At 61.0% G+C, this 12,832-nt stretch overlaps 1 protein-coding gene across 1 annotated transcript in view; it reads left to right on the top strand.

Annotated features, from left to right (window-relative positions):
• Positions 1-7,112, top strand: part of SLC9A1 (solute carrier family 9 member A1) — a 31,508-nt gene extending 24,396 nt beyond the window's left edge. Inside the window, 10 exon segments of the mRNA XM_005238305.3 lie at positions 321-571; positions 1,046-1,263; positions 1,642-1,844; positions 2,096-2,185; positions 2,581-2,651; positions 3,120-3,293; positions 3,428-3,542; positions 3,949-4,050; positions 4,382-4,454; positions 5,232-7,112. Of these exon segments, the coding sequence (XP_005238362.2) occupies positions 321-571; positions 1,046-1,263; positions 1,642-1,844; positions 2,096-2,185; positions 2,581-2,651; positions 3,120-3,293; positions 3,428-3,542; positions 3,949-4,050; positions 4,382-4,454; positions 5,232-5,554 (1,620 nt within the window). The 3' untranslated portion in view covers positions 5,555-7,112.
• The last annotated feature ends 5,720 nt before the right edge of the window (positions 7,113-12,832 follow it).

The raw sequence follows: 12,832 nt of genomic DNA on the forward strand, positions 1-12,832 counted from the left end.
AAATGTGTCCCAGACACATCTGCGATGGCACCATGTCCCTGTGAGCCACAGAGGACAGAGAGCTGGTCCCTATGGGTCTGTGTCTTGCACAGCAAAGCACCACCAGCTTTTTTTTTTTTGGCACGAGGCTTGGTCAAGCACAGGACCCAGATCAGGGTCCCCCAGCAGTGGCACACCTCATCTCAGATGTGCCGTGCTGGGTACCTGCCTGGCTCCCTTTGCTGCTGCTCTCCCAAGGAAAGTCCTCGTGCAGATCTCTGAGGCGAGGCTGTCTCTTGTCAGCAGAGCAGTTTGAACCCCCTCTCCCTTCTTCCTCTCAGGTCCTCTACCACCTCTTTGAGGAGTTTGCCAACTTCGAGCAGGTGACCATTATTGATATCATCCTCGGCTTCCTCAGCTTCTTCGTGGTATCGCTGGGCGGTGTCTTCGTGGGTGTCATTTACGGGGTGATTGCTGCCTTCACGTCCCGCTTCACCTCCCACATCCGAGTCATCGAGCCCCTCTTCGTCTTTCTCTACAGCTACATGGCATATCTCTCTGCTGAGCTCTTCCACCTCTCCGGCATCATGGCGTGAGTTGGGCATGGGTGGGATGAAATGCCCTCCTGTCCCCAGGACCATGTGGAGGATTTACTCTGGTGTAACCACAGCCCTCTGGCTATCCCAGCATGGCCAGTACATGCCCAGTGAAGGCCAGAGGTGTGTTTGGGCTGGGACAGGTAGACAGGCAGATGAGGGAAGTGACTCTCTTGAGTTGTCCCACAGATCCCGGTCACTGTCAGCTCATTGCCCGTTCTCCTGGGCACACAGTAGCAAGCAGGGCCTGCTGAGCACTGAAGATGACATGTTTTTGTGCTGCCTGGCTCTGATGCTCACTCCTGCCCTGCCAGGGGGAAGGAGAAACCTGGTGTTGCCTTCTTTGGAGACCTTGTGTCTCACAAGCCCTGTCCTGCTCGGGGTTTTGTTATAAGAGCACAAAACACTGCTGCAGGGCCAGGGGTTGGAGCTGTCCCCATGGCTGCTGAGTGCCCCAACCTTGCTCCTAGGCTCATCGCCTCTGGCGTGGTCATGCGGCCCTATGTGGAAGCCAACATCTCCCACAAGTCCCACACCACCATCAAGTATTTCCTCAAGATGTGGAGCAGTGTGAGTGAGACCCTCATCTTCATCTTCCTGGGTGTCTCCACTGTGGCTGGCCACCACTACTGGAACTGGACCTTCGTCATCAGCACGCTGCTCTTCTGCCTCATCGCAAGAGTTTTAGGTAAGGGTGTCAGTGTGGTGGCAAAGTCCTTGGGGACAGTCCTGGGTGACAGGCAACTCTCAGGGCCATGAGGAAGGCCCAAGTTTGCCTTGCTGGGGAGACTGGAGTTGACTGGGTGGCACTGCTCCATCATGGACATCAACCTTGCTGGTGGTTGGCTTTGTGGGGACCTGGGGATGAGGCCACATTTGTGCTAGAGGTGGGGTTGAAGCTGGTCAGAGGTGTTGGGGTGAGCGATGGGACAGCACCCACCTGGACCCATGTCCCCAAGGGTGTGACACTGTGCTGGGCCGCAAAGTGGGCTGCTGGGGGGTCTCTTTGGGGCTGGAGGGCATCCTTCACTGGCCACTCACATGAGGCCCTGCCCCACTCCCCCAGGCGTCCTGGTCCTCACCTGGTTCATCAACAAGTTCCGAATTGTGAAGCTGACGCCGAAGGACCAGTTCATCATCGCCTATGGGGGCCTGCGGGGAGCCATCGCCTTCTCCCTCTGTTACCTCCTGGACTATAAGCATTTTGGCATGAGGGACATGTTCCTCACAGCCATCATCACGGTCATCTTCTTCACAGTTTTTGTGCAGGTTTGTGGCACGCAGGTGTGGTTTCAGAGGGAAAGGGGGTTATTCAGTGAGCCGCATGTGTGTATGGAGAGTGAGGAGCACGTCCCCAGCCTCCATCCCTGACCTTGTCACTGTCCCCCTTCTCCAAAAGCTCTTGAAGCTGCCAAGTGACACCGGCAGTGTGGAGTCCCATGGTTTGGCTGTGCTGAGCCCATCCCACTCCCACCGGTGTGCCTTGGGGAGAGGTCTAACCCACCCTCCTCATTCCCTAGGGCATGACCATCCGGCCCTTGGTGGACCTGCTGGCCGTGAAGAAGAAGCAAGAGACAAAACGCTCCATCAACGAAGAGATCCACACGCAGGTAACCCGCTGCACCCGGCCGGCCTTTCCCTCGCGCTTCTCTTCACCGCCTTAGCCCTCTTCTCTGCTTCTGCCACCTCCACCGCTGTAACCAGGCGGGTTTACAGAGCGGGAGCTGCCCCTAAATCACTGCCCAAGGTAAGGGGGGACGGAGCGAGGGCTCACCCCGTCTGTGTCGTCCAGTGCCCGCTCCGACCCAGACCTCCCCTGTGCCTGGTAGAGCAGCAGCCCGGTTGTGTAGGGCCGTGCTGCCCGCCTGAGGCCCATCCTGGACCCACAGCCCTGGTTTTGCCCCCCCCCGAGTGCCCTCACCCCTGTGTCAGCGTGGGTGTCTGGGTGGGGAGAGGGTGGGCAACAGCTCTGCGAGTTGTCCATGCCTTGGACCTTCCCTTCCAGTTCCTGGATCACCTTCTGACAGGGATTGAGGATATCTGTGGTCACTACGGGCATCACCACTGGAAGGACAAGTGAGTGTGGAGGTTTGGTGACTTGGGGGATCTGTGGGAGAGATAGGGAAGGGTTTGAATCACCACCCGGCAGGTTTCTCAGCCCTGGGCTGGGTTTTTCCCTGGGCTGTAATACCTACACACACATTCCCCTTGATGAGCTACGGCCCTGGCTTGGGTGCCAGTGGGGCCGCAGGGCTGCAGCCCTTCGCCCCGCCACTCACAGCATGTCCACAGCAGTGTGGGAGCTGCCCATGGCCGGTCCCTACAGGAGCTGGGGACCAGCCGTTGTGGGTGTGAGCAGGTGCTGGGTGTTTTGGAAGCTGCCTGGTTTGGGAGGGAGTTGGGGATGCCTGGCCTGACCTGCACTGATGGGAGCTGAAGCATCTTCTGCTGGCTTGGGCCAGGGATGGGGAGCGGGGAGTGGGTGCTGGGGCAGGGGGAGGTCTGATGTGTCGCTGCTCCTCCTTTCCCTATGTTCTCGGGAAGGCTGAATCGTTTCAACAAGAAGTACGTGAAGAAGTGCCTGATTGCAGGGGAGCGGTCCAAAGAGCCCCAGCTCATCGCTTTCTATCACAAGATGGAGATGAAGCAAGCAATCGAGCTGGTGGAGAGTGGGGGCATAGGCAAGATCCCCTCCGCTGTCTCCACTGTCTCCATCCAGTGAGTTCCCCAGCCCTGGCCACCCTGTGCCTCTGACAGGCTGAGCACTCCCTGCTAGTGGCCGCAGGGCAAACAGCTGTTTGGTCCTGCCGTGCCCATCACAGTGTCACTCTGAATCCTGTCTGTCCATGCAGGAACATCAACCCCAAAACCCTCCCTGTGGAGCGCATCCTTCCGGCCCTGTCCAAGGACAAGGAGGAGGAGATCCGGAAAATCCTTCGCAACAACCTGCAGAAAACCAGGCAGAGGGTAAGGTGTCCCCTGGCACCGTGTGTGTCCCCTTTGCTTCCCTGGGAGTGGCCAGGACCATTTCTCACCAGAAACACCCAGAGCCTTTACCCCCAGTGGCCATGTCCCTTGTGTTCCATGTCCCCAGGAGGCTTTTCCTTCTGAGATGGTGCTGGGATGGTGCTGGGGGTGGGGGGGCTGCCTTGGTCAGTGGCTGAGCCCAGCATTTAAACCCTGGCTGGGCCAAGGTGGGTCAAGATCGGGCATCCCATGGTAGCACACGAGGGACAAGCCACCAGCTTACCTGGACATGGTCTGCCCACTGGTGGCTGTTTGATCCATCTCCAAGGGGCATGGTGCTGTGACCTTTCTTTGCCTTCTTCTGTATTTTATTTAACCCATCTCCTTTCTTGGGGCCTTTTCCCAGTTGCGATCCTACAATCGGCACACGCTTGTGGCTGACCCCTACGAGGAAGCCTGGAACCAGATGCTCCTGCGGAGACAGAAGGCCCGGCAGCTGGAACAGAAGGTGTCAAGGGGGTGCTGGAGCAGGGATGCTGCCACAGGCTGGGGAGGACGGGGGGCCAAGGGGGGCTTCCCAGCCCAGGAAGGACATCAGTGTCCTGCATGTGGAGGGGGCTGAGGTTCAGATGACAGTGGGTGACCCCAAGCTTTGGGAGTCCTCTGATTGCCCCAGGCTCTGAGCAAGTCCTTGCAGCATGGCTGGGAGGATGTGTATGTCCTCTGCATCCTACTGCTGCTTATTGCTCATCCCTGTGGCCTGGGGTCAATGCCCTGCCTCCCCTTTCCCATTTACCCTGGCCACTCCGATGGAGACGGTCCCTGTGCTCCAATTTCAGATGAACAACTACCTGACGGTGCCGGCTCACAAGCTCGATTCGCCCACCATGTCCCGGGCTCGCATAGGCTCAGGTAGGTAGGACTGAACTGCCGGGGGAACCCCACTGCTGGCACCTTGCTGGGCATCACCAGCACCTTGGTGCTGAAACACTCAGAGGGGGTGTTGTCCTGCACCTCCTCAGCTCCTCTGCGGCCATCCAGCCCCGACGGCCCTCGTCCTGCTGCCCCGTGGCAATGCAGCCAAGTCCCAGGTGTTTGCTGTTCCCGAGCCCAAGCTCTGCCTGAGCAGAAGCGCCCAGTTTGCTCCCCAGCATGGTTCCCGCTGGGAAGTCACCTCAGCTGGTCAGCAGATCTGCCTGGAGCTCAGCTTGCTCCAGCCACATTCCTGTCCGTGCCTCTCCCTGTCCTCTGCAGGGGAGAGGACCAGGAGTGCTCAGCCCCAGGACCTGCCCCGGACTCCCAGCTTCTCCATCCCACATTTGCTTTGCCAGTTTTGGTTCCCCTTGTCCTATGTGTCCTCTCCTGCTTTGGGGACAGTGTGGCGGGGTGTGACGCCGCTGCTGGCGCTTGCGGCGCCGGCGGTGGATCGGCAGAGGGCAGCTTTGCCCCTTGCAAACGGCGCGGTTGCACTGGGCTGACTGGGGCGGCTCCTGGTGGGATGTGGAAATCAGGGAAGGGAATTAAACAGCAGGCTTGGAAATCAGACAGCCCAGGCATCCATCCCAGCCCCAAACGTCTGGGGTGCATGAGCTGGGGGTCCCTGAGATCCCCCTTCCCTTCCACAACTTATCCTGACCCAGTGTGTTTGTAACACCCTGAGACCTGCCTGACCCCTCTCTTCCTCCGCAGACCCACTGGCCTACGAACCCAAGGCGGACTCGGAGAACCTGCCCATCATCACCATCGACCCAGCCTCCCCGCAGTCCCCGGAGTCTGTGGACCTGATGAACGAGGAGCCCAAGGGCTGCGGTGGCCTTCCACCCTCGCCCGAGGAGGATGAGGAGGGGCTGGTGATGCGGGTAAAGGAGCCTTCCTCCCCGGGTACTGACGATGTCTTCACCCCGGGGACCGGTGACAGCCCCAGCAACCAACGGATGCTGCGATGCCTGAGCGACCCGGGGCCTCGGCCGGAGCCGGAGGAGGGGGAACCCTTCATCCCCAAGGGGCAGTAGCAGCTGGCACGCGAAGCCCCACGTGCCTCTGTATGGTTTCTCTCTTTCTTCATTTGTTCTTTCTTTGCTCTCCTTTTTGGTTTCAAACCTCTGTCACTACACACCGGGTTCTGGAAGGGGAGACTGTCCTGGGTGGACTGGGATTGCCAGGACAGCTCTGCCCAGCAAGCCCTGGGCTGGCCCCGAGGAGCAGGAAGGAGCCCCCAGGATGTGCCGGGCTCCTCGTGGCCTGGGGGTGACGGACGATTTACTGCCCAGGACTGGGATTTGCAGGTGCCTCGCAGCCCCGCTGGGGCTTTCCTGGAGGCTGCCCACCCACTCAGGACCTGCGAGCGGCTCCACACAGGGTGGGCTCTGGCCGGGGAGCTGGGGGTGTCTGTGGAGGCTGCCCCATGGCACAGCTTCGCCTCTCCCCGGCTTGTGTTTTACCTTTCCCCTCGGCTTGCTCGGGAGTGGAGAAATGGGAAGACGGGAGCCAGACTGTGCCGGGGCTGGCGCACCCACCGCCTCACCTGGCACCCTCCCAGCGACCTCGGGTTGATGCCACTGCTCCCTGCCTTGGCCGCTTCCCCCACGACACCGGCTGCTGCCCGGGAACCTCTCCTCTGGCCCTGCATTTCATGCCAGGTCTTGTTAAATAAATATCCTATAGCCACGCAAGGGGGGAGCCGAGTCCCCCCTCGCTTTGAGCGGCCCCGCAAGCCTGGGCCTCTCCATCCCTCCTGGAATTGCTACCTGTCACCTGTCCCCATGGGGACCCTCTGCCAGCCTCGGCCCCTCGCCCCGTGCCTGCCCGGCAGTGTGGCAGCAGCACTGGCTGCTCCTTAACCAAAGACATTGTCCGAGCCCCCTGGGCATGGGGAGAGGGCATGCAGGGGGGTGCATTTGGTACCTGGGGGGGGTATTTTTCTCTCCCTGCAACCAAGAGGAGCTGTGGAAGAGCCAGGGGCCAGCTCACCCAGCATGGGGACACGCTGGGGCCAGGAGGTCAGCAGGAGGGGGACAGCTGGGGGTGTTGGGGGTCCTGAGTTTGGAAGGGCCCCTCTTTCCCCAAGGCTTGGCTGGGAGGGAGCGCTGCGTGTTTAGGTGACTTATAGCCCTCCCCGGGCTCAGGGGTGTCCTGCATCATGCTTGAGATTGTCACCTTGTGCCCCACATGCCACCTGGCTCCTACCACACGCCACCCTTCACCATGGGGGCTGCCTCTCCCGTGCCACGGGGTGCTCATCGCGCCCTCCCCGGGGAGCCCGGGCTGCTTCCCCCTCCCCGCGCCGTGCCTTGCCACATGTTGTCTCTGCCCCGCTGCCTTGGTGGGCACCTGTCCCTGCGCCCACCCACTCCACGTCCCAACTGGGACCCCGGGGGACCAGTGTCCGCGTGGCTTCGTCACGCCGGGGCAAGAGCCCACGTTGCTGCCTGCGCCTGCCTGCCTGCCCTGCTCTGTCTCCAGGAGGAAAAAAGCAATGAAAATTCTCTTGTATAAAAAGGAAAAGAAACACATGTAAAGAGAATATTGGTTTTTATCATGAATATTCTAATAAATTAATGTTAATTTTTAGTGGGGGTTTTTCCGGCTGTTCAGGCTCCTACCCCTGCCACAGGGTCCTGGCTCTCCCGGCTGAACGAGGCGGCCGTGACACCTTGTCCCCATTGCTGTTGGGATGAGGACTGGCCCCTCGTGTTCCCACCGTGGCTTGGGGGGACATGGAGCCCTGGCTGGGGGGGACTTTTTAAGCCATTCCCAGCTTTGGTGAAGACGGAGGCTTGGCAGAACCCAGGCTCCTGCATCTCTCCCTGGGCTGCGCCAGCGTGAGGGTGTGCTGGGCTGTTTTTCTTGCTTTGCAGGAGGAGAAGGCAAAAGGCAGGTCCTTTTGGGGGGGGGGGGGCATGGATGACCCCGTCACAGCCCCACGGTGCCGTCTGGGTGTCGCGGCGTAGCCCTGCCCACCCCAACCCAGTGCATTGGCCCCGGTGAGGAAGGGGCAGGTGTCCCGCTGCTGTGCCAGGTCCCTGCCAGGGCCATGGGGGGGAATAGCTCTGTCCCCAGGGAAGGGGGCTCGGGGACATTTGAGCCTTGTTGTTTTATTCCTGCATTTCCGCAGGAGCTGGGGCTGAAGCCGAGCCCATGGAAAGGAGCTGGTTCCCACCAGCATCCCACAGCCGGAGAGAGGGAAGAGGCTCAAGGCAGTGCCTGGGTGAGGGGCTGCATCCCCACCCAAAAATCCCTCAGGAAAGACCCTCCCAGCTGCAGCAGCGCTTGAGCCTTCTCCCCCCCTGCCAACCCCCCCCCCCCCCAGGGCCAGGGGTGCCCGGGGCGGCTGAAGCTCCTCGCTTTTGGGCAGTTGCAATGGGAGCGTGTTTCATCGCTGCAAATTAAACCTCTGATCCAAGGAGGCCGTGACTCACCGCCTCGCCATCCAGCAGGCACATCATCGCTGGCGTTGCTCATGTGCTTAAAATACCTGAAGCCCAGGGTCCCCCCATGGCCCCGGGCTGGGACTTGGCCTGGCCACCACACTGCAGAGGTATACGGGGTCCCTGGGCAGGATGAGGTGGCCAGGGATGTGGGGCAGGCGATGCCGTAGGGCCCGTGGCAGTGCTGGATTGGTGGGTACCATCCCTGCACCCCATGCAGGGTTTGGGGTGGCTTGTCCCCAGGGCAGTGATGCCAGCGGGGGGACCCCAAAGCAGGAGGGTTTGGCAGGAATGGGCAAAGCTGGGCCATGGCCCCGTCCTCACTGGAGGAGAGCAGCCCTTTCGCCATCCCAGCCGAAGGGGTGGGAGCACCGAGAGGTGCTGGCCGCAGCCCAGAACCCGGGTGATGGCCACCCATCCCAGGCACGGAGGGGAAAGCAGGAGCGCGCGGCAGCCCCAGGCTGCTGCCCGAGGATCTCACCTGCCCCACGTTCCAGCCGGTATCACGTGCAGCCACCCTCTTGATTTCAGTCATACCTTTAATGTGAGAACTCACCAAACCGAGGCATTTCCAGGATATTCTTGTTTCTGTCTTAAAGGGTGAGTAACTTTTTTTAATGAGGGAGGACTCATGATCCCTCCAGGGATGGGCTGTCACTGCTGAGCAACTGCCAAAGCACACGCAGTGCTGAGGCTGGGGGCGTGGATGGGTCCTGGCGTGTGCCCCTGGCCCCACAGTGCTGGCGGCGACGCCTTTTCCCCATGTGCAACCCCCCCATGCCCCCCCCAGTGCCCAGCTCACCCTACCCCCTCCTAAAGCGTGTTGGGGCCATGGTGGTGGCACCAAGGACAGGGAAAACAGAGGGACCCTGAGCGGGATGACCCTGTCCCTGCACACGCATGTGCCGAGGTGTTTGTCACCCTTCCCATAACCCCCACCCATAGGGATGAAAGAGCTGCTGCCTCTGCAGCTGCAGGAAAGTGCCCCAGCCAGGGACGCTGGGCTCCCCAGTGCCTCAGTTTCCCTCCGCGTGGTGCAGCACGAAGCCCAGGCTTGCAGTGGGGGGGGGGGGGTTGGGAGCGATGGCCCCACGGCCCCGCACCACTGCCTGGGCAGCAAGGACCGAGACCACTTGGGAAAGGCCATGAAATCCCCGCCAGTGTCACCGGCTGCGGGCTCAGCAGCCACCCAAAGCGGAGCTCCTGGCCAGCCCCCCGGCTTTCCCAAGAGGACCATGAGCGGGGTGGCGAGCACAGCGATGCCGAGCAGCTGGCGGGCAACGGGGCAGGACATGCCGGAGCTGCCACCACCCACAGCCATACTCAGGTGTCACCTGGGGTCCAAAAACCCAAAGCAAAGTGATGAGCTGCATTCTCTACCAGGCTCAGATCAGTGGCATTGAGACGGGTCATCCCTTGCCACCACTTTAAAAGCACAAGTTATGCCGTACTGAACAGTATGTGGTGTCACCGGGAAGCCACCAAGCCTGGCAGGTTACTGTTCATCCCACAGGGGGACTGGGGGACAGGGATGTCCCCAGGCGATGACACCCCAGGCAGCTTCACGGGGGCAGCTCAGTCCCTGCCCCATCTGGCATCACATCGGTGCTGTGTCCCCCTCCCTGTGCCCCAGCAGTGCTGTGTGTCCCCCACACTCCCTGGGCAGCATTTTGCAGCAGCCAGGGGAGGTGACAGGTGCCATTCCCCAGCTCTGTGTCACTCGCAGTAATAACACCCTGCGCTCCTTTTCATCTCAGGGCCTCCAAGGTGGCCCCCACTGGGGCGAGAGCGTCCCGGCGTCATCACTTATCACTAGTTCCAGGAGGCAGCTGGGGATGTAGTGGAGTCTGGGGGTACCTTATGGTGACACGGGGACCCTGGGCTGGGAGCAGAGTGACACCCTTTGTGCTGGGCAGTGAAGGCGGGTGCTCACCATGCAGCCTTGCCAAATTCAACCCTGCTGTGGCCAGCATGGGGAAACCACCTCTTTGGGCAACTGTGGCCACTCAGGGATACGGAGGCAGCTGGTGGCACTGCCCTGGGGATACGGGTGCCCCAGCCATGAGGGTGCAGGGACACAAACACAGTGGTGGCACCTCTGGGACGGGCTGTGTGGGAGCAAGCGGGGCTGGATGGTGGATGTGAGCAGTGTTTGCCTAGGAAGGGTTTGGGCATGGCCACGGAGAAGGGCTCCTCCTCCTAAACCCACAGCAGGCAGGGGGATGGCAGCGTGTGCATGGGGACGGTGACATGTGTGTGGGGACAACAGCACATGTGCATGGGACAGCTGGCACCTGCATGGAGGTGGTGACATGTATGCACGGGGACACGAGCAAATGCACGGGGACAGCTGGTATCTGCATGGGGACAGCTCGTGTCAGTGTGGGGACAGCTGGTGTGTGTGCATGGGGCAGCTCGGGCATGCACAGAGGTGGCTGGTGCATGCATGGGACAGCTGCCTTGTGCATGGGGACTGCTGCCATGGGCACAGGTGTGTGCACAGGGACAGCCTGGGACACTGCTGGCGTGTGCACAGTGGTGATGCTGGGGGCAGCTGCTGTGGGAGCAGGCAGGAGGAATGCCCTCACCCTGATGGGGAGCGTTGCTGCTCCCCCGGGGCGATGCTGGGTGACGTTGGTGGCTCTGGGAGAAGGGCTTGGTCCCTCCTGCTTGCTCAGAGAGCTGGCACACACCCTGCTTAATGGTGGGTGGGACGGAGCCAGTCCCACGCGGGTCAGGGAGTCCCCGAGGTCTCTCTTCACCTCCAGGTTGTGCTTTCACCCCCTGCCCCACTCCCCCAGCTCCTCCAGCCCTTTTTCCCCCAACTCCCCTGCTGAGCAGCCCATGACGGGTGCTCAGAGCTGCAAAAGGTCCCCAACACCCCGGGGGGCTCTGTTTGGATGGCAAGGCTCCACCTGTGCCCCTCATCCACCCTCCTGGCAGCCCCTGCCCCTCTGCATGCCCCTGGCAGTGGGGTGCCCAGTTCCTCCCCACGCACATGCTGGGCCACGTCCCGGTTCCGTCCCAGGTGATTTCACAGCGGGGCGAAGCCAGTGTCCCCAGAGCAGAACCAAGATGCTGCCAGCCCCAGCTCCATGGGGTAAGTGGGCATCGCTGAGCCCCTGTCCCCCCAGCCCCTGGCCCACCCCCACAACCCCAGAGGGGCTTTGCAACCCTTGTACCATCACCCGGGAGGCAGGTTCCGCCCGTGTTTCACCCCAAGATGGTGATTATTCTTTAATTGCCAACAAAACAAACGAACAAAGCCCAGGTTGGCCCTGGCTGAGCTGGAAGGAAACAACCTCGATGCCATTCTCAGCCCTGCGTTTGCCGCCGGCGGCTTTTTGGGATAATTGTTTGGTGATGGATGTCAAGGAGCAGCTCAGCCAGTCCGGCTGGAGCGCGTCAGCTCTTTTTAATGGGCCGATGTTTTCTCTGGAGCCCTCAGTACGCCTGTCCCTCTCGGCCCAGGCAGCGCTGGTGTCTATCTCCCAGCTTGTCACCACGCCACCGGCTCAGCCCCCAAGGATCTGCAGTGCCTTGTTCAGCGCATTGGCTCTGTGGCCACATCCTGCCCCACTGCCCAGGGGTGTCGCAGCTGGTGGGGTCCCCCAAACCGCTCTGCCCATGGGGTGCTCAGCACCCGGGCAGCCCTTCCTCCTGCACCCAAACCTGTCCTGGTCAGACCCCCAGGATGGGCTAACTGGGTCGATCCTGATTCCTAAAGCCATTTGGTCTCTTTTAGTGTCTTAGGAAACTCGTCCTGATCCAGCTCTTTTGCTGACAGGATCAAAGGAGTTTTGCAACAGGAGGCAGCTGCCTGATTTTTTATCACAGTCCTTGGAAAACCACTTGCCGGCAAGAAATCACTCCCCTCCTCCTGCGCCCTGATGTGGAGCCTCGTAGGGAGTAACCAGGAGCAGCATTTAATCGCGACAGAGATGCTCAACAGAGCTACACAACGATGCTGGCAGGAGCCAGAGAGCAAAACGCTGTGGCACAAGGAGCGTCCCCAAGCAGAGGCCCTGGCAGAGGGGGCTCCAGCCCCCCAGGGGCACCGCTCTGGCTGTCGGTGCATCATGGGGTAGGGAGGATTCCAGGGGGGACCAGGGCTTGGGGCACCCCCTTGCCTTGTCTCCCCTCCAGCCCCAGCTGGGATGCTCCCAAATACCCCATTTCCCCCCAAACCCAAATCGCTGCCCCCACTCTTTCCACAGCCAACACCAGCTTCCAGCGGCAGAGCCCTGGGATACGGGAGAGGACAATCTGATGCCATTGAGCCTTCGGAGACAGCCCTGGCAGCTTGGAAGAGCTCTGCAATGGCCTCCCCAAGGTGAAATGCCCCAGGTTGGGGGTTTGGGGGTTTACAGGGGTGCTCTTACAATAAATCCCTGCAAGGGTGTAAAAATAAACCAGTGCTGGCTCATCTTCCAACAGGGCTTGCGGCTTTTAAGGATGGATCCCAGCTCTGATCAGAAATGGGGGAAATGGGAGCTGCAGGTGCGGCTGCGGAGCCTGGAGTCATACCCGTCCGTCCATGGGACCGCGGGGCATTGGGCACCGGCTCGGCAGGGAGGCGCCTCTTGGAAATGTCTTCAGGGTTAAATGCCGCTGAGGAATGAGCTTTTTAAAGTGATGGGAATTGTTGGGATGAAAGGAAATGGCTGGCACACGGCTGGCCCGAGGAGGAGGCGGAGGCTTGGCTGGCAGCTGGGCCATGGGGTAGATGTTAGGGGCTGGGGTTGGACTCCTGGGGCTGGGAACACCCGGCATCAGCGTTCTGAGCTGTGGGCTCCATCACCCTGGGGGGTCACCCGCGGTGTGACCCTGTGTCTCCTGGGTGCCAGAGCTCCCTGCTCTGGT

This window comes from Falco peregrinus, chromosome 3 (genome assembly GCF_023634155.1).
Source record: "Falco peregrinus isolate bFalPer1 chromosome 3, bFalPer1.pri, whole genome shotgun sequence".
NCBI lineage: Eukaryota > Metazoa > Chordata > Aves > Falconiformes > Falconidae > Falco > Falco peregrinus.